The 21,390-nt window shown below is 46.8% G+C and overlaps 1 protein-coding gene and 1 pseudogene across 7 annotated transcripts in view; one reads left to right on the forward strand and one right to left on the reverse strand.

Annotated features, from left to right (window-relative positions):
• DOP1B (DOP1 leucine zipper like protein B) overlaps positions 1 to 21,390 on the forward strand; it is a 137,610-nt gene that overhangs the window by 2,728 nt on the left and 113,492 nt on the right. For all 7 annotated transcript variants that reach the window (XR_010154595.1, XR_002941048.3, XR_010154596.1 and 4 more), the window contains exon 2: positions 5,295 to 5,458. Coding sequence is in view for 3 of the 7 variants with exons in the window: in XM_531552.9 (XP_531552.5) it covers positions 5,321 to 5,458 (138 nt within the window). In the remaining 4 variants the exon portion in view is untranslated. The remainder of the gene's footprint in view (positions 1 to 5,294; positions 5,459 to 21,390) is intronic.
• On the reverse strand, positions 9,545 to 10,762 carry LOC473985 (large ribosomal subunit protein uL3-like; annotated as a pseudogene).

Genomic DNA, 21,390 nt, shown 5'->3' on the forward strand with positions numbered 1-21,390 from the left:
CCTGGTCAACAAGAGCGAAACTCCATCTCAAAAAAAAAGAAGAAAAACAAATGCATGCATAAATGGTGAATTTACCAAGCTCACCCAGAAGACTTGCTTGGTACCATACCATGTGCCCCATATTTCGAAATAAAGGGCTTGCATGAATGACGATTTCCAAACTTCTCACGTGTGCTGGTAGTTACACCAAATAGCACTTTCTTCATATGGCCAGCCATAACACTGAACTGCTCCAGCTACTGCTTTTACCTGGCTGATGCCCTTCTTGCCATGAGCAGTGGCGTCCCTTGCCACCCCACCTTCTAAATACACACCTTATTGTCAATACACACCTTATCACAGTTCTCTTCCTGGTAACTCTAGCCGCCCACACCTCTGGACTTTGAGGACTCCTCTGCCGGTGGCTGAGTTTCCTCTTGGTATCATCAGACTCTGTCATTTTGTCCACCCTCTGTCACTTATGTGTGTTAAAAGGAGCAAGGCCACTTTGTCCACCCTCTGACACTTACGTATGCCACATTAAACTGAAATTATGTATTTAGGTACTTCCACTTTTATTAGGCTATGAACTATGAGAGTAGGGACCTTGTCTTATTTATGTTTCTTTCCCCCATGTTTAGACACTTAGTAGAGTGAACAGACTGTGCACCATTGGAGTATTGCAGTGGTTTAGAGATGCTGGGTTTCAGAACTGAATTTTCTGAAAAAAAAAAAAAAAACAATAATAATAATAATAAGGACCATTTTGGATATATCAACTTCTTAGTCTTTACTTGGCAAAAGGAACAAACTACCAGCTCTCATTACCATCTTTTCCTTAATATTTTCAAAATGTGTGAAGGCACTTATTTCTGAAAAAGGGACAGGCCTTCCCAGGATTGAGTAGGCGGTCTTATTTTGTGGGTGGGTGTGCAAGGTGCAGTATATTTTTGCAGAGAGGCTTGCATATGCAGAGGCTCTGTGGCAGGATGGGTCTGTCTTGGGGTTGGAGGGTGCAGTGACAAGTGGGTAGAGTCTTGTAAGCTGGAAAAGGGGTTGTTTGGTTCTATTTTAAGTTTTCTTTTTTTTTTTTTTTTTGAGACAAAGTCTCACTCTGTCACCCAGGCTGGAGTGCAGTGGCACAATCCCAGCTCACTGTAACTTCCACCTCCCAGGTTCAAGCGATTCTCCTGCCTCAGCCTCCCGAGTAGTTGGGATCACAGGCATGTGCCACCGCACCTGGCTAATTTTTGTATTTTTAGTAGTGACGGGGTTTCGCCATCTTGGCCATGCTGGTCATGAACTCCTGATGTCAGGTGATCCACCCGCCTCGGCCTCCCGAAGTGCTGGGGTTACAGGCGTGAGCCACTGCACCTGGCCTTATTTTAAGCTTTATGGAAACAATTTTAAACATGGCAGTTGTATGCATTGTTTTAAAAGGATTCTTGGAGCACTGTGTGTAAAGGCACTGGAAAGGGGCAAGTGTGGGAGAATCATTGGGAAGCTCCTGCAAACATGCAGGCAACAGGCAGCCCACACTGCGGTGTGGCGATGGAGAGCAATTGAGTCAACAGTTGTTTAGGAAGAAGAGGCAAACAGGACTGGGGTTGAGCATGGCAGGTGAAGAGAAGGAAGAGTCTAGAATAATCCAACAGGTAAAGGGGCTACTTTCTGAGAAGGAAAAGACGGGAGAAGGAGCATGTTGAGCAGATGGAATTGAGAGTTTACTGTTGTTTTTTTTGTGTGTGTGTTTTGTTTTTTGGTGGGGACAGAGTCTCACTATGTCACCCAGGCTGGAGTGCAATGGTGCGATCTGAGCCCACTGCAACCTCCGCCTCCTGGATTCCAGTGATTCTCCCGCCTCAGCCTCCTGAATAGCTGGGATTACAGCCACCATGCCCAGCTAATTTTTCTATTTTTAGTAGAGATGGAGTTTCATCATGTTGGCCAGGCTGGTCTTGAACTCCTGACCTCGTGATCCACCCACCTCGGCCTCCCAAAGTGCTGGGATTATAGGCATGGGCCACTACACCTGGCCTAGTTTTATTTTTTTTAACAGCTTTATTGCACTATAATTTGCAGCTCATAAAATTCATTCAAGTATATAATTCAGTGTTGTTGTTGTTGTTTTTGAGACAGGGTCTTGCCAGGTTGTTTGTGACCCAGGCTGGTCACAACCTCTGGGGCAGAAGCAATCCTCCTACCTCAACCTCTGGAGTAGCTGGGATCACAGGCATGAGCCACTGTGCCCAGATAATTTCAGTGATTTTTCATACATTTACAAAGTTGTGCAAGCATTGCCATCATCCCATTTTAGCACGTTTGCCTTACCTGAGAAAGATTGCTGTGCCCAATGGCCATTACTCCCTGTTTTCACCGCACCCCAGGCAGCCACTAACCTACTTGCCTTCTGTCTAGATTTGCCTGTGGAGGGCATTTCATATCAATGGAATCATACAATGTCTGGTCTTGTGTGTCTGGCGTCTTCCACTAAGCGTGTGTTTTCAGGGTTCATCCATGTTGCGGCGTATCAGTATTTGGTTCCTTTCCATTGCCTCAGCGTTCCTTTGTGGATAGACCATATTTTGTGGATGGATGCTTGTCTTAGTTAATTTAGGCTGCTCCAATAAAATAGTGTAAACTAGGTATTTCTGTTATAAGTGACAGTAGTGTATTCCTATAGTTCTGGAGGCTGAGAAGTTCAAGATCAAGGTGCTGGCAGATTCGGTGTCTGGTGGGGCCTGCTTGCTGTATCCTCACAGTGGAAAGAACAGCCAGGCTCCCTTGGGTCTCTTTAATTTAATTTATTTGTTTGAGACAGGGTCTCATTCTGTTGCCCAGACTGGAGTGCAGTGGCATGATCATGGCTCACTGCAGCCTCAACCTCCCAAGCTCAAGTGATCCTCCCAACTCAGACTCCTGAGTACCTGGGACTATAGGCATGTGCCACTACACCCTGCTAATTTTTGTATTGTTTGTAGAGATGGGGTTTCACCATGTTGCTCAGGTTAGTCTCAAACTCCTGGACTCAAGTGATCCACCTGCTTTGGCCTCCCAGGATTTCAGATGTGAGCCACTCCGTTCAGCTGGTGTCCCTTTTAAAAGGGCACTAATCCCATGACATAATCACCTCCCAAAGTCTTCACTTTCTTTTTTTTTTGAGATGGAGTCTTGTTCTGTTACCCAGGCTGGGGTACAGTGGCGCAGTCTCACCTCACTGCAACCTCCACCTCCTGGGTTCAAGCAATGCTCATGCCTCATCCTCCCAAGTAGCTGGGACTACAGGTGTGTGCCACCATGCCCAGCTATTTTTTATGTTTATTTTTTGGTAGAGATGGGGTTTCACAATGTTGGCCAGGCTGGTCTCAAACATCTGACCTCAAGTGATCTGCCCGCCTTGGCCTCTCAAAAGTGCTGAGATTACAGGTGTGAGTCACCATGCCCAGCTACCAGGGAATGTATTTAGCAGTTGGTAGAGGAGGAGGAAAGAAGTTCAGAGAGGTAGATGGGAAACAAGCTCTGGCGCTGGAGGGGCCAGAGGAGTGTGTGGGCCAAGCGGAGGCTGCTAGGCTGCTTAAAGAAGTGGTCTGCCGCAGAGTGCTACTGAGAGGTAAAGTGAGGAAACAGAAAGGACCTCTGCCATTGGTGACTTGAAAGTAGTGGTGGTTGCCAGGCGCAGTGGCTCATGCCTGTAATCCCGGCACTTTGGGAGGCTGAGGTGGGCGGATCACGAGGTCAGGAGTTCAAGACCAGCCTGACCAACACAGTGAAACTCCGTCTCTACTAAAAATACAAAAATCAGCTGGACATGGTGGCACGTGCCTGTAGCCCCAGCTATTTGGGAGGCTGAGGCAGGAGAATCGCTTGAACCCAGGAAGCAGAGGTTGCAGTGAGCCAAGATTGCGCCACTACACTCCAGCCTGGGCAACAAGAGTGAGACTGTGTCTCAAAAAAAAAAAGAAAGAAAGAAAGAAAGAAAGTAGTGGTGGCCTGGTGAAGATTGGATTGGGTCTGGAGTGATCGGAAATTGAAGTATGAGATTTCATGAAATTTTTATAACTGTACTGGCCTGTAAATGAAAGACTCAAGCTTAAAGAACGTGTTGTACCTTCAGTTCAGTTTCTTCCATTTACCATATTTGCCTTTTTATTTGATTGACTACATCCAACTTGTTTAGCAATCTACCCAGCTAACCGCGTTCACTCATGTTTAACTATATAGCATTGCTCTGTATTTGTCTTTCCTTTCAGACTGAGCAGTACTGGTGAAATACTATTTGTCCTCATATATCAATTAGGATTGTGGTTGGCTATAACAGAAAACCTGATTGAACAGTGGTTTAAAGAAATTAGCTGTTATGTGCAGAAAACATACACCAGACATTACAGCATCCGGGGTTGGCGTGTGGTGCCTTCATCATGCCATCTGGGGCTGCAGGGGCTCTGTCGTTCCACTCAGCCATCGTTAGTTTGTGACTTTCGTGCATGTTTCATGACAGGTGCAAGATGTAGCTTCACTCCAACATCATGCCTTTGTTCTAGGCAGAAAGAGGAAGGAAGGAGGACAAAAGGCTTATGCCAGGAAGTCTGCCTCCTTTCCAACAGCCTTTTGACCCACAGCTTCTACTGACATCTCATTGTCAAGAGCTGTCACATGGCCACCTAGATGCAAGGGAGTCTGGGAATTACAGCGTTCCCGTGAACAAAACCAGTGCTCCCTTAGTACAGAAAAGGAGAACAAGGCACGTTGGGTAGATGCCTGCCACACTTTAAATAAAACAGCCAGGCATGGTGATACATCCCAATAGTCCCAGCTACTTGGGAGGCTGAGGTGGAAGGAAGGATCACTTGAGCTTAGGAGGTCAAGGCTGCAGTGACCCGTGATCGTGCCACTGCACTGCAGCCTGGGTGGCAGAGTAAGACCCTGCCTCCAAAAAAACATAAAAAGTTTAAAAATGCCATATGATGGGAGGGGCCGTGCTCATTTAAAATTACCAGCTGGCAACAACATATAGTCTAGCAGCTTTGGAGCTTTGATCCTGGAATTAATTTTGTCAATTACTTGGAGCCCTAGCACTTCTATGCTGTCTGCTCCTGTTTCCTGTTCTCCCCCAGAATCCACTAGGGTGGGAACTATTTATCTTTCATCTCCCACAGTGCCTGGCCCAGAAGCCTTGCTAAATATTTGAACAGGATTGCCCAGTGAGTTTGTGCACAGTTGTGTTTGTGGACACGTGTCTTCTGTAGCTCTGGGTTGGGAATGATTTGTATCCCCGAATGGCTCTCTCATTTGATTATTTTTTGATTTGCTTTTAGATACTTTTCTGTTGTGAGAATGTAAGATGGATCCAGAAGAGCAGGAGCTCTTAAATGATTACAGATACAGAAGCTACTCTTCAGTGATTGAAAAGGCTTTGAGAAATTTTGAGTCCTCGAGTGAATGGGCGGATCTTATATCTTCACTTGGCAAACTCAACAAGGTATGTAGGGTGTATCCTATTTGGATTGCATGGAGGTGGGGACGTAATTGTCTTTTTATTATTATAAGAAATTACATGATTATATTATTTGTATTTTATAATCTTTATATCATTACATATTATAGAGTATAATCTTTATATTATTTCAAGGAAATACCATTATATATACAATGATGATTACAATAATTAGAAAATATAGAAAAGAAAAAAACCACTCATAATTCTGTCCTCCAGTGTTACCCACTGTTAACCTATCAATGTATGTCCCTCCTTCCAGCTTTTTCTGAGCATAAAAATATATATAGTGTTCGTATAGTTGAAGTCTTTTTCTTAACAATATTAATGTCTAGACAAGATAAAATTTAAAATGGTCAAGTTAGGTATTCAAAGACTGTTCTTTGTATACTCCTTAGGATTTTTATTTATTTTTCTTCTTTGATCTACTTTTTTGATCCTTTTACTGCTGTCTGGTAACTCCTAGAAGAATAAAAGTTGAAATAAATATTGAAATCTGCCCAAAACTTGTGTGTGAGTGTGCATGTGTGTGCATACGCGTGTGCATGTGTGTGTATGGGGTCAGATCTAGGAAAACCAAAACTGGTCAAACATGGGCTTGACCTTGTACTCTATATCAGGGGTCCCCAACCCCCAGGCCGCTGACCAGTACCAGTCCGTGGCCTATTAGGAACCGGGACGCACAGCAGGAGGTGAGCGGTGCGAGCAAGCATTACCGTTTGGGCTCTGCCTCCTGTCAGATTAGTGGTGGCACTGGGTTCTCACTGGAGCATAAACCCTATAGTGAACTGCACATGTGAGGGATCTAGGTTGCTTGCTCTTTATGAGAATCTTTTTTTTTTTTTTTGAGACAGTCTCACTCTGTTGCCCAGGTTGGAGTGCAATGGCGCAACCTTGGCTGACTGCAACCTCCACCTCCCATGTTCAAGCGATTCTCCTGCCTCAGCCACCCAAGTAGTTGGGATTACAGGCACGTGCCACCACGCCTGGCAAATTTTTGTATTTTTAGTAGAGACTGGGTTTCACCATGTTGGCCAGGCTGGTCTCGAACTCCTGACCTCAAGTGATCCACCCACCTCGGCCTCCCAAAGTGCTGGGGTCACAGGCGTGAGCCACCACCCCTGGCCACTCTTTATGAGAATCTAACTAATGCCTGATGATCTGAGGTGGTACAACAGCAGATCTACAGTTTCATCCTGAAACTAACCATCCGCCCTCCCACCCCTCCGCCACCCCATCTGTGGAGAAATTGTCCTCCACATGGCCAGACGTGGTGGCTCACGCCTGTAATCCCAGCACTTTGGGAGGCCGAGGCGAGCGGATCACGGGATCAGGAGATTGAGACCATCCTGGCTAACGCGGTGAAACCCTGTCTCTACTAAAAATACAAAAAAATTAGCCGGGCATGGTGGCAAGCGCCTGTAGTCCCAGCTTCTCAGGAGGCTGAGGCAGGAGAATGGCGTGAACCCGGGAGGCGGAGCTTGCAGTGAGCTGAGATTGCACCACTGCACTCCATCCTGGGTGACAGAGTAACACTCCGTCTCAAAAAAAAAAAAAAAAAGATTGTCCTCCTCGAAACTGGTCCCTGGTGCCAAAAAGGTTGGGAACCACACCTCTATATAAGTGACATATAGATGGGAACATTATATTTTCCCATCCTTTCTTTCCCAGAAAGAAAGTGACACAGGGACTTTCAAGCGCTGAGATGACCACTACAACATGTAGGTAGATGATAGCTGGGCTTAGATAAGCTGTACCTGGCTCTGTTGCTGTTCGGACAGGACCTGAGTTTGGAGCCCAAGTGCTAGGTGGGAGTTAGGAGATGTCTAACTGTACTCTGCAGATCTCAGCTCCCCAGGCCAAACACGCCAGGGGAATTGGGGTGAGTGAAGAATTTCAGCAGCCTGACCCTCCAGCCCTGACAGATGGCTATCAGGCACGCTGCAGATGGGCAGTTCTTACAGCTCGCGGCCAGTAAGCTGCTGGTCTTTTGCAAGGCATATTTACGACATGTAAATGTCACGGCTCCGTGCTGGCTGGGGTGGATAAATGTTTCTAAGGTCTTTAAAACAGGAAATAAGAGCTTGCAAATTCTTTGGTTTTACAGCTCTATCTCAGGAATTCTCTAGGTGAATGCAGATTGCATTCGCAGACTTGCTCTGAAGGTGGATTGCTTTTTGAGGGGAAAGGGAGAAGCAGTAGAACCACATTGAGTCCCACATTCTTCTGGATGTTTCACTGTTTCAGTACTCAGCCCTCCTGGAGTCTAAGAACAGCCTACTTTTTTTTTTTTTGAAACAGTCTTGCTCTGTCACCCAGGCTGGAGTGCAGTGACACGATCTCGGCTCACGACAACCTCAGCCTCCCAGGTTGAAGCGATTCTCCTGCCACAGCCTCCCAAGTAGCTGAGATTACAGGTGCCCGCCACCAGGCCCGGCTAATTTTTTTGTATTTGTAGTAGAGATGGGGTTTCACCATGTTGGCCAGGCTGGTCTCGAACTCCTGACCTCAAGTGATCCGCCCAGCTTAGCCTCCCAAAGTGCAGGGATTATAGGCATGAACCACCGTGCCCAGCCGAACAGCATATTTATTGTTGGGGAGGGCACAGTCTTCATTATTTCTGTTTTTTCTTTTTCTTTATTGAGATAAAATTCACATAACACAAAATTCACCATTTACCCATCTTAAAGTGCACGGTTAAGTGGCCTTTAGTATGTTTACCATGTTGTGTAACCCTTACTACTCTCTAGTTCCACACGTTTTCATCACTCCAAAAGGAAACCCATACTCATTCAGCAGTTCCTCCCCATTCCTCCCTCCCCCCAGCCCCGGTAACCACAAATCTACTTTACCTCTCTACGGACTTTTCATGGAAATGGAATCATACCACATGTAGCCTTTTGTGACTGGTTTATTTCATTTAGCATAATGTTCTTAAGGTTCATCCATGTTATAGTATGTGTTAGAATTTCCTTCATTTTTATAGCTGAATAGTACTCTATTATATGGGTAAGTCACATTTTCTTTTCTTTTCTTTTCTTTTTTTTTTTTTTTTTGAGATGGAGTCTCGCTCTGTCGTCCAGGCTGAAGTGCAGTGGCACAGTCTCACAGTCTCGGCTGACTGCCAACTCCACCTTCTAGGTTCAAGCAATTCTCCTGCCTCAGCTTCCCGAGTAGCTGGGACTACAGGCGCACACCACCACACCCGGCTAATTTTTGTATTTTTAGTAGAGACAGGGTTTCACCATGTTGGCCAGGCTGGTCTCGAACTCCTGACCTCCAGTGATCTGCCTGCCTTGGCCTCCCAAAGTGCTGGGATTACAGATATGAGCCACCGCGCCGAGCCACATTTTTCTTTATCCATTGATCAGTTGATGGACATTTAGATTTTTACCTTTTGGCTATTGTGAATAGTGTTGCTATGAGCATTCATTTGCAAGCTTTTGTTTGAACCTCAGTTTTCAGTTCTTTGGGGTGCATACTTAGGAGGGGCATTGCTAGGACATACGGAAACGCTATATTTAACTTATTGAGGAGCCACCAAATTGTTTTCCCAGCAGTTGCACCATTTTACATATCCACCAAAAGCAATGCGTGAGTGTTCCAATTTCCTAACATCCTCACCAATACTTATTTTCAAGTAGTTGTTTTTTTGACACTCACTCTGTTGCCCAGGCTGGAGTGCAGTTGTGCAATCTTGGCTCCTGCAACCTCCACCTCCTGGGTTCAAGCGACTCTCATCCCTCAGCCTCCTGAGTAGCTGGGGTTATAGGCGTTAGCGACCATGCCTGGCTAATTTTTTATTTTTACTTTTTAATACAGATGGGGTTTCACCATCTTGGCCAGGCTGGTCTCGAACTCCTGACCTCAGGTGATCTGCCCACCTCGACCTCCCAAAGTGCTGGGATTACAGGTTTGAGCCACTGTGCCCAGCCTATTTTCAGTTTTTTAAAAATGATAACCATCCTAGTGGTGTGAAGTGGTCTCTCCATGTGGGTTTTTTTTTTAATTAATAATTTTAAAAAATAACTTTTATTGAGACCCCACCAGGTGCAAAACCTGTTCCTGGAGTTAAGCTCCTTCTTCCTTTGCAATTCGGTCTTTCTCGAGTGGTCCCATGAATGCTTTCTTCTCCTCCATGGTCTGGAAGCGGCCATAGCCAAACTTGGAGGTGGTGTCAGTGAACTTAAGGTCAGTCTTCTCCAGAGCCCACCGTCTGGTCTGCACCAGCAAAGATGTGCAGAGAGTGAGCACTCGCTTCTTGGTTCCCACCACACAGCCTTTCAGCATGACAGAGTCATTGGTCACTTCACCATAGTGGACAAAGCCACCCAGAAGGTTGATGCTCTTGTCAGACAGGTCATAGTCCGTGGAGGCATTGTTCTTGATCGGTTTGCTGTCCTCAGTAAGGTAGCCCTGGTCAATCTTACAGATCTTCTTGTTGATCTCAGTATGGTGATGGTCGCCTTTCTGCCCAGCACATGCCATGGAGAAGGCCACATGGTCAGGATGCCATGCCCCAATCCAGGCCACCTTGCACAGGCCTCGGTGGGTCTTGTGGGGCAGCTTCTTGGTGTGCCAACAACTGGCGACCCCTTTGTAGCCTTTGCCCTTGGTCACCCCGATGATGTCGATCATCTCGTCCAGCCCAAACGCTTGGTTCACAGGTACCTGCTACTGTAGCCCCTCCTGGGCCCAGTCCAGCTTCTCAGCCATGGTGCCTCCGTTCACTTGGATCTCCATCAGCTGGGCCTTCTTCTGGCGCAGAGGAAGTAGGCGCGTCTGGGTGTGGGCAGCGAGGCGGGTGACTTGGCAGTGCTTCCTCATGCTGCTGAAGTCTTCTCCAGCTGCTTCTTGCCATCCTCATCCTGCCATTTCTTGCAGTACTTGGTAAAGGCCTTCTTCCTAGATTTATGCCGGTTGTTAGAGAAACACCTTTTGCACTCATCGTTGATGTGCTCAGCAAAGATGGCCTTGAAGGTCCGGAGGCCTCAAGGGGTTTCCACGTAGCCCGCAATGCCCACAACCACCGTAGGTGGTGTCTCCACAGTAGTCACGGCCTCTACCACCTCCTTCGCTTTCACCTTGGATCTTGGCCTGTCGACTTCCCGTGTGATGTGGGTCATGCCAGCCTTGTATCCCAGGAAGGCTGTGACGTTGACCAGCTTGGAAGGGTCATCCTTAGGGAAGCTCTTCACCTTCCCACGTTGCCTATTTCTTCGCTCCTATGGCAGGAAGCAGAGGGACCCATGTCTGGGAGTGGAGAACTTTCTGTGAGACATCACGCCATCAAATTCCACCGGTAGAGCTCTCCCTGTGGTTTTGATTTGCATTTCCCTAATGACTAATAATTTTGAGCACCTTTTCATATGCTTGTTGGGCATTTGTGTATCATTTTGGAAGAAATTTCTATTCTAGGCCTGGCGCGGTGGCTCATGCCTGTAATCCCAGCACTCTGGGAGGCCGAGGCCGGCAGATCATGAGGTCAAAAGATCGAGACCACCCTGGCCAACATGGTGAAACCCCATCTCTACTAAAAATACAGAAATTAGCTGGGCATGGTGGCATGCACTTGTATCCCAGCTACCCAGGAGGCTGAGGCAGGAGAATTGCTTGAACCCGGGAGGCAGAGGTTGCAGTGAGCTGAGATCGTGCCACTGCACTCTAGCCTGGGTGACAGAGTGAGACTCTGTCTAAATAAATAAATAAATATATATATATATAATTATTTGTTTATTTATTTATAATTATCCAGCCATGGTAGTGCTTGCTTGTGCTCCCAACTACTCAGGAGGCTGAAGTAGGAGGATCGCTTGAGCCCAGGAGATCAAGGCTGCAGTGAGCATGATCATGCCACTACACTGCAGCACGTAGTGCTAAGTGACAGAACAAAACCCTGTTTCAAAAAAAAAAAAAAAAAGACATAACTTTGTTAGAGTTGTTACCTGAGGATTCCCATCCCAAGGGTCTCCTCTTGGATCTCATTTCTTGTTCCCTGCTGCTGTGATTAACTGTTGAGTTTAAGCAGCCACCTTGAAGAATTTGCAAGATACGGTTGGGACAAAGGTGATGCTGTCAGTCCCTACCTCTGCCTTGCCTGAGGCCGCTGACATTCATGGAGAGCTCACTGCGTGCTAAGGAGTTGACGTGCATTATTGTATAATACTTAAAATGTATCTTGAGATCCGTCTCAGGTTCAACCACTTGTGCAAGGCCACTGCCAGCCAGTGGCAGAGAGAGGGCTCAGACCCCGACCAGCCTGGTTCCAAGGCCCATGCTCATGAGCAGAGCCTGCAGCCTTCTTCATGTCAGTATCTGTATAGCTCACGTAAGGGGAAAGGGCTGTGCTTCTTTGCTGCCGGGGACCCTGTCTCCATCACCCAAATGCAGTAGGCGCAATTATTAGGCCCATTTTACCGATGAAGGCTAACCTACTTGCCCAGTGTCTTATGGCAACTGAGTGGTTATTATGGATTGAATTTTGGCCTCCGTGAAAGAAACCCTGGAGTCTTAACCCTTAGTACCTCAGTATGTAATTGATTTGGAAACAGCATCTTTACAGAGCTAATCGAGCTAGAGGAGGTCATTAGGGGGTGGCCCTAATCCAGTGTGACTAGTGTCCTGATGAAAAAGGGGAAATGTAGACACAGACATGCATGAGGGAAGGCACCACGTGAGGATGAAGGCAGAGACCAGAAAGATGCATCTACAAGCCAAGAAGTGCCAAAGAATGACAGCAAACTCCTAGCAGCGGGGGGAGAGGCACGGGACAGATTGTCTATGCAGCCTTCAGAAGGAAGCCGCTCTCTTGACACCTTGATTTGAGACTTAACATGAGAGAATACATTTCTGTTGTTGAAGCCACCTGGTGTGTGGCACTTCGTTATAGCAGCCCTAGAATGCTATGACAGTGGTAGGACAAGATCTGTTAACACCTCAGTGCTGGGGATAAGGCATTGAACACTAAGCCCCTGCTCTCATGGAAAGAAATGACGCTTTCTTGGCGAGAGACAGACGACAGATGACTGTGTGATGTCAGATGCTGAATGCTAAGAAGAAAAATAAACTGGGGAAGTGGGGTATGGAGGAAGGAGGAGGGAGTGCTATTTTAGACAGAGAGGACACTGACAGCGTGACCTTAAATCAGAGGTTGGGGTGAAGTGAGCAAGCTGGTGGGAAGGGCAATCTGGGGCATGGGCCTGTGTCCAAGGCATGGGAAGGGGACAGGAGAAGCCAGAGGACAGAGTGACCAGAGATACAGCAGGGTCAGGCCACTGATAGGATTTTGCTCTGGCGGGGAGGGGAAGCCACTGAGCTTCCTCCCAGGGAGGCTGTGAGCAAGGTAACCTCTGCCTCACCCATTCCAAGAATCCCCCGGGCCGTCAGCAAGCACAAGAGCCAGTGTGGATGCCCGCACCATTAGGCCTGAGATCAGTTCCTGCCGTTACTGGATGTGGAGGGTTTGGATGGTGCTGGAGGGAGCACATCTTGATCAGCATCAGGAATACTTGGTTCTGTGAAACTTGCAACTTCTGCATTCAAGGGTCCCTGATAGGAGTTGGTATGAATAAAGAATTTTCTTCACTGGGTGCAGTGGTGCATGCCTGTAATCCTAGCACTTTGGGAGGCTGAAGGCAGAAGGATCACTTGAGCCCAGGAGTTTCAGACCAGCCTGGGCAACATGGCGAAACCTTGTCTCTCCAAAAATACAAAAATTATCTGGGCATGGTGGTGCACACCTGTAGTCCAGCTACTCAGAAGCCTGAGGTGGGAGGATCCCTGGAGCCTCAGCCTGGAGCTCTTGCACCACTGCACTCCATCCTGGGCGACAGAGTGAGACCCTGGCTCAAAAAAAAAAAAGGAATTTTTTTAAGGCTTTGGTGATCGTCACATTTCTTGGACTTATGCACAGAAATTCAGTGAGTAAGAGTTGAGAGTTGGGCGGGGCGCAGTGGCTCACGCCTGTAATCCCAGCACTTTGGGAGGCTGAGGCAGGTGGATCACCTGAGGTCAGGAGTTTGAGACCAGCCTGGCCAACATGGTGAAACCCTGTCTCTATTAAAAATAAAAAAAATTAGCCAGGCATCGTGGCGAATGCCTGTAGTCCCAGCTACTTGGGAGGCTAAGCAGGAGAATCGCTTGAACCTGGGAGGCAGAGGTTGCAGTGAGCCAAGATTGCACCACTGCACTCCAGCCTTGGGGACAGAGGAAGACTCTGTCTCAAAAAAGAGTTGAGAGTTGAATTAGCAAAATTCTTTACAATACGGATTTAAACAATGATATAGGACACAAAAGCTTAGGGTCAACATTCTTTTTTTTTAAGGTAGGTAACTAAATGTTATAATGCATAAAACTTAGATTTGGAGGAGAAGACTCATCCAGTCAACCCTTCTTTCAACTAAGAAAACTGGTTCCCAGAAGGTCTTGGTATGTCCAGCTGTAGACAGATACTAACGGTATCATTTTCAAACTTGCTCAATGTTTCAGCATCATTTTTAGAATTTTTCTGTGTTAGAGAATAGTTTATCTTTTTTTTTTTTTTTTTGAGATGGAGTCTTGCTCTGTCACCCAGGCTGGAGTGCAGCGGCCCCGTCTCGGCTCACTGCAAGCTTCGCCTCCTGGGTTCAAGCAATCCTCCTGCCTCAGCCTCCTGAGTAGCTGGGACTACAGGCGCCCACCACCACACCTGGCTAATTTTTTTTGTGTTTTTAGTAGAGATGGGGTTTCACCATGTTAGCCAGGATAGTCTCGATCTCCTGACCTCGTGATCCATCCGCCTCGGCCTCCCAAAGTGCTGGGATTACAGGCGTGAGCCACCTTGCCCAGCCCAAGAAAAACATTTTAATCAAGTGGCCTTTTGAGCCCTGAACCCAAGTGCTCTACCAAGCGTGATTTACAGCTTTGATTTTGGAAATGAAGGCTAATAGAAATAAATTAACTCTAGATTTAAAAATCTTATCATTAAAGCTCTTTAAAAAAAAAAAGTTATAATGGTCCTAAATGAACCAGTTTTTTTTGTTTTTTGTTTTTTCACTGCTTTTATCTGATGACACACTACGGTTTCACAGAGCAGCCATGAACAGGAAGGGCAGCATGAGGTCTGTGGTGTCACACAGTTCAGCTTCCGGAGTCTTCATCAGTTAGCTACAAGCACCTCCTGTTTAAAGCAGAGCCTCCTGATGGTGTGTTTCAGAATTAGTGCTGCAGTGTGGTGGGAAGAACACGGGTTGAAGCTTGGAGACCTAGTGAACTACTCCAGCCCTTTACAGATCGGCTGCAAGACCTCTTTACCTAAAAACTTGGTGAGAGGCCAGGCGTGGTGGCTCAGGTCTGTAATCCCAGCACTTTGGGAGGCCAAGGTGGGTGAATTACTTGAGGTCAGGAGTTTGAGACCAGCCTTGCTGACATGGCGAAACCCCTTCTCTACTAAAAATACAAAAATTAGCCGGGCGTGATGGCAGGCACCTGTAATCCCAGCTACTTGGGAGACTGAGGCAAGAGAATTTCTGGAACCTGGGTGGCGGAGGTTGCAGTGAGCCGAGATTGCACCACTGCACTCCAGCACTCCAGCCTGGGTAACCAAAAACCAAAATAATAAATAAATTAATAAAAACTTGGGTGAGTCCAACAGAATCCTTCTTCTTTTTTTGAGGCTGGAGTGCAATGGCATGATCTCAGTTTACTGCAACCTCTGCCTCCTGGGCTCAGGCCATCCTCCTGCCTCAGCCTCCCAAGTAGCTGAGACTACAGGCATGTGTGCGCTACAATGCCTGGCTAATTTTTGTATTTTCTTTTCGTAGAGACAGGGTTTCACTATGTTGCCCAGGCAGGTCTCAAATTCCTGAGCTCGAGTGATCCTCACAAAGTGCTGGAATTATAGGCGTGAGCCACCGTGCCTGGCCGGGATCCTGATTTTTTACCCCTGCCTGAATCAACTCCTCTTTCCTGTTGACTAGTATTAGTTCACATAAATCCTCTTCAGCCTGGAGTCTGTGTTAGTCTGCTAGGGCTGCCATAACAAAATACCACTGGCAGAGTGGATTAAACAACAGATTGTTTTTTTTCACAGTTCTGGAAGCCAGAAGTCCAATATCAACGTGTCAGCAGGGTTGGTTCTTCGGAGGCCTCGCTGCCTGGCTTGGAGATGGTGTCTTCTCCCTGGGTCCTCACAGGATCATCCCTCTGGGTGTATCTGTATCCAGATTTCTTCTTCTTCTTCTTTTTTTTTTTGAGATGGAGTCTCACTTTGTTGCCCAGGCTGGAGTGCAGTGGCACGATCTCGGCTCACTGCAACCTTCACCTCCCAGATTCAAGCGATTCTCCTGCCTCAGCCTCCAAAGTAGCTGGGATTACAGGCGCCTGCCACCACAGCCAGCTAATTTTTGTATTTTTAGTAGAGATGTGGTTTCACCATGTTGGCCAGGCTGGTCTCGAACTCCTGACCTTAAGTGATCCGCCCGCCTCGGCCTCCCAAAGTGCTGGGATTGCAGGCGTGAGCCACCACGCCTGGCCCAGATTTCCTCTTCTTACAAGGACACCAGTCAGCCTGCATTAGGGCTCACCCTAACTGCTTCATTCTACTTTGATTACCTATTTAAAAATCCTGTCTCCGGCTGGGTATGGTGGCTCATGCTTGTAATCCCTTGGCCTATGGGAGGCCAAGATGGGTGGATCACTTGAGGTCAGGAGTTCAAGACCAGCCTGGCCAACATGGTGAAATCCTGTTTCTACTGAAAATATAAAAACGAGCTGGGTATGGTGGTGCATGCCTGTAATCCCAGCTACTCAGGAGGCTGAGGCAGGAGAATCACTTGAACCCAGAAGGTGGAGGATGCAATGAACCAAGATGGCACCGCTGTTCTCTAGCCTGGGCAACAGAGTGAGACTCTGTCTCAAAAAAAAAAAAAGAAAAAGAAAAACCTGTCTCTAAATACAGTCCCAGTCTCAGGTGGAGGTCAGGAAGGGCTTTGCCATAGGAGTTTGAGAGGGATACAGTTCAGCCATGACAGAGTGTGATGAGGAGGTGCAGGCTGTCTCTCCACCTGTCACCTGTTTACAAAGCTGATCTCTGGTAGAAGCCCAGATGGTCTTTTATCACACACCTTGTGGAGGAACAGAGGAAGTGTGATTTCTTTAGTCTTGTTCTTGGTCCAGGAGCCCAGTGAGGAGCTTCGACTTTGGGGTGTGTGTGCGTGTGCGTGTGTGTGTGTGTGTGTGTGTGTGTGGTGATACAGTTAAGCACCCAGAACTGCTGAGTCAGGAAAGCGTTCCAGGTGATTTGTGCCCCCTCCACCGCATGCCAAGAGCTCTGCACCAGCTTATTCATGGGGCACTGCATTGTGGGGGTATCCTACATGTCTGCTGGGGGTTGTCCTTTCAGCCTTCCTCCCCCACTGGAGCCTTGGTGCTGCTGCCACAGTTGACTCTGCACTCCTTATCCCTGCTGGCCAGACCCTGCATGCTCAGTGCCTAGAACAAGGCTACGAGCCCTGCCAGCCTCCTTGTGTATGAGCTGCATCTTTCAGCCTGCAGGGTGCCTGGTTTCATCTCAGCATCTCACTTGTAGGGCATCATCTGTTAAAGCATGACACCTAAATTTGGGGCTATGATTTTAGCCATTTTCTAGCAACCTTTGTTCTGATGACCTCTGTGGCTATGACTGTGAGGGTGGAGGTGGTCAGGTAAGTGCAGGGCCAGGGTCATCGTGGAATGATAAGGGCCTGCATTGCCTTCTGAGAAGAGACCAAATGGAAAGGATGCTGTTGATGGGAATTCTTGACTGGCTTCACGTTAAACTAGATCCTGTACCTCTGCAGGAGAGGGGCCAGCCCAGCATCCATTTGTCTCTGGCAGTGTCCTGATGCTCTTGGCACCAGGATTTAGAAGATGCAGATCCAACTCCCGTTTTTTTCCCTCCCCTCCCCTTTCTTTTCTTTTTTGAGACAGAGTCTCACTCTGTCACCCAGGCTGGAGTGCAGTGACCCAGTCTTGGCTCACTACAACCTCCACCTCCCAGGTTCAAGTGATTCTCCTGCCCCAGGCTCCTGAGTAGCTGGGATCACAGGCATGCGCCACCACACCTGGCTAATTTTTTTTGTATTTTTGTAGAGACAGGGTTTCGCCAGACTGGTCTTGAACTCCTGACCTCAGGTGATCTGCCTGCCTCAGCCTCCCAAAGTGCTGGGATTACAGGCGTGAGCCACCGTGCCCAGTCCTAACTCCCATTTCTAAGGTGTGGCAAAGGCTGCTGAATCCTTTGCTGTCGTTCTGTTGTGGGTGCCATGCTGGGGCTCTGATGATGTTGCAGCTTCACCCCTTACCCCAGGTTATCTGAAGGAGCTGAGGATGTTCAAGAGCACTGCTACCCCAGGCTTCACAGCAGCCTCAGTGAGGGCCACTCACACTGTAAGATCAAGATGGTCTTTTTGAAAAGAGCATTTCTCTTTGCTGAAAAGAGTCTGATATGCTTTTTAATAATTTGTAGCCAGGATAGTCTATTTACTTTGTGTTTGAGTGAAGGAATATTTTTGCCATTCTTCCTTTCAGGTCTGCTGTGGGGATGGAGGTAGTCCAGATTTAGAGATGAATTATTCCTCCAGTGCTGTGATTTGAATGGCTCTTCCAAAGTCCATGCTGAAACTTAACCCCAATATGACAATATTGGGGTTGGGGGGGCCTTTAAAAGGTGACCAGACCATGAGGGCTCTGTTCTCATAAATGAGTTACTCGACGTATGGATTAATGCATTGATAGGTTATCCTGGGTGAGGAACTGGTAGCTAAATAAGGAGAGGAAGAGAGGCCTGAGCTAGCATTAGCATGCTCGGCCTCCTTGCCATGTGATATCCCACACCACTTCGGGACTCTGCAGAGAGTCTCCACCAGCAAGAAGGCCCTCACCAGATGCAGCCCCTTGAGCTCGGCCTCTGTAACTGTAAAAAGTAAATTTATTTTCTTTATAAATGACCCAGTTTCAGGTATTCTGTTATAAGCAACAGAAAATAGACTAAAATATCCAGCAATCTAACAGAATTGAGTTTATAGATAAGGGAAAGGGTTTGTGACCCACCTACACTATATAAATTCTCCAAAGAAAGTTATGAGCTAGAAACTCCATGTCAGGCCTTGGTGTGGAAGGTACTGTGGACTGAATTGTGTTTCTCCTTCTCCCCTCAAACTCATATGCTGAAGTCTTAACCCCAGTGTAGCTGTATATCAAGGTAGGATCTTTGGCAGATGGTTTAGGTTAAATGAGGTCATGAGGTTGAGACCCTAATTTAATAGGACTGTGGCCTTATAAGAATAGGAAGAGGCCAGGCACAGTGGCTCACACTTGTACTCTCAGGACTTTGGGAGGCTAAGGCAGGTGGATCACTTGAGCCTAGGAGTTTGAGACCAGCCTGGACAACATGGGGAAACCCCATCTCTACAAAAACAAACGAACAAACAAAATTAGCCTGGTGTGGTAGCATGCACCTGTAGTCTCAGCTACTTGGGAGGCTGAGGTGGGAGGTTTTCTTGAGTCCAGGAGTCTCTTAAGAAAAAAAAAAAAAGGAAGAGGAAGAGACAGACTTCCTCCCACCTCCCACCATGTGAGGACACAGTGAGGAGATGGCTGTCTGCAAGCCAGGAAGAGAGCTGAAACTGCTGGCACCTTGATTGCGGACTCCCAACCTACAGAACTGGGAGAAGTAAATTTCTGTTGTTTAAGCCACCCACTCTGTGGTATTTTGTTATGGAAGCCTGGGCCAACTAATACAGAAGGAACCAAGTTAAACTTGTATTTTTCAGAAAAAAAGCAACTGTTTGAACAGGAATACCAACATTCAAGCTTGTATTTGAGTCACATACAGGCATTCCCATTTACCTATCTTTTAAAAATAGTCTTTTCCTTTTAAATTTCTTTCCAACTTTATTGGACATACAATAAACTGCAAGCATTTAGAAGTGTATAATTTAAAGAGTTTTGACATAACGTTTATCCCTGTGAAACCATCACCACAATCGAGACAATGAGCATGGATCTGTCACCCCCAGAAGTTTCCTCCTGTCCTTTTGTCGTCTCCCTCCCTCCCTTGTCCCCAGACAACCACTGATCTGTTTTCTGTCACCATAGATTTGTTTGCATTTTCTGCAAGTTTATATAAATGGAATCCCACAGTATGTGCCCTCTCTCTCCTTTTCTGGTCTGGCTTCTTTCACTCAGCAAAGCTACTTCGAGAGTCATTCAGGCTGTTGTGTACATCAAAGTTTCCTTCTTTTTTACTGCTGAGTAAGAGTCCATGGATATATGCAATTTCTTTATCCATTTCCCATTAGTGGACATTTGGGTTGCTTCCAGTAGGTATATGTTTAATTTTTTAAGAAGCTGCCAAACTGTTTGCCAAAGTGGTTGTATCATTTTACATTCCCAGCTGCAGTGTATGAAAGCTCCAGTTCTCCCCCATCCTCTTCAACACTTGGTATGGTCAGTCTTTTTCACTTTGGTCATTTTAATGAGAGTGTAATACTCTCTTATTGTGGCTTTTGCATTTTGTACATGACAGATGATTAGAAAATCAGTAAGTGGTCATTGTAACTTTGTTTTAATTCCGTAGACACATAACATAAAGATCACTGTAAGAATCTTCACTGTTTTATTGTATGTAATAGCAAAAAATTGGGAGTGACCACCCCTGGTAGGGGAGTAGTTGTGAAGTGAGTCATGGAACGACAATATAATGCACACACAGCCATGGAACCAAGTAGACTGGTAGTTACTAACATGAAAAATGCTTATTATAAATAAGGGGGAAGAAAGGACAGGCGAACAGTTTACATATAGCCCACTCAATCTTGTGTGTGTGTGAGAGAAAGGGAGGGGGTACTGTATAGGAGTGGACAAGATCTCGAAGCCCCTTATTGTAGGACTAGTGTATTTCCAGTTTTTCACGACTCTGAATAAAGCTGTAATGAACATCTTTACGCACGTGGCTATTTTTGTTAAGATAAATTGCTAGAGGTGGAGTAGCTGGGTCAGTGGACATACAGTGAAGCCTCTGGACACAGGGGTATGTGCTGGCTTGCCTTTGCCCCTCTCCTCTGCCTGCACAGATGCCAGAGCCACAGCCTGTCACCTGCTGTACTTTGTCATGTGTTTATCTAGCAGGACCACATTCTCTATCCCAATCTTGTCACTCTTCTGATTCCAGAATTTCTCCACTATTCCCATGTTGGGAACATTAGGATAATTTATAAAGTTAAAAAAAAAACTAGAGGGGGTTATTGATATTAACCATTATAGGTAATAACAATTTAGATTATTCTGGGAAGAAGTGACATCTTTACACACTTGGGCCCTTCCATATAGAAATGTGGTAGTTTCCATCATTCATTAAAATGTACTCACTTTGCTGGCCACGGTGGCTCATGCCTGTAATCCCAGGGCTTTGGGAGGCTGAGGCAGGCAGATCACCTGAGGTCAGGAGTTCGAGACCAGCCTGGCCAACATGGTGAAACCTCATCTTTACCAAAAATACAAAAAATTAGCTGGGTGTGGTGGTGCACACCTGTTAGTCCTAGCTACTTGGGAGGCTGAGGCAGGAGAATCACTTGAACCCAGGAGGCAGAGGTCACAGTGAGCTGAGATCAGGCCTGGGCAATAGACGGCACTCCAGCCTGGGCAAGAGTGAAACTCGGTCTCAAAAAAAGAAAAAAAAAATGTGGCTGGGCACAGTGGCTCATGCCTGTAATCCCAGCATACTGGGAGGCCGAGGCGGGGGGATCACCTGAGGTCAGGAGTTCGAGACCAGCCTGGCCAACATGGCAAAACCCCATCTCTACTAAAAATACAAAAAATAGCTGGGCATAGTGGCGTGCACCTGTAATCCCAGCTACTTGAGAGACTGAGGCATGAGAATCGCTTGAACCCATGAGGCG

This window comes from Pan troglodytes, chromosome 22 (genome assembly GCF_028858775.2).
Source record: "Pan troglodytes isolate AG18354 chromosome 22, NHGRI_mPanTro3-v2.0_pri, whole genome shotgun sequence".
In the NCBI taxonomy this organism is placed as follows: domain Eukaryota; kingdom Metazoa; phylum Chordata; class Mammalia; order Primates; family Hominidae; genus Pan; species Pan troglodytes.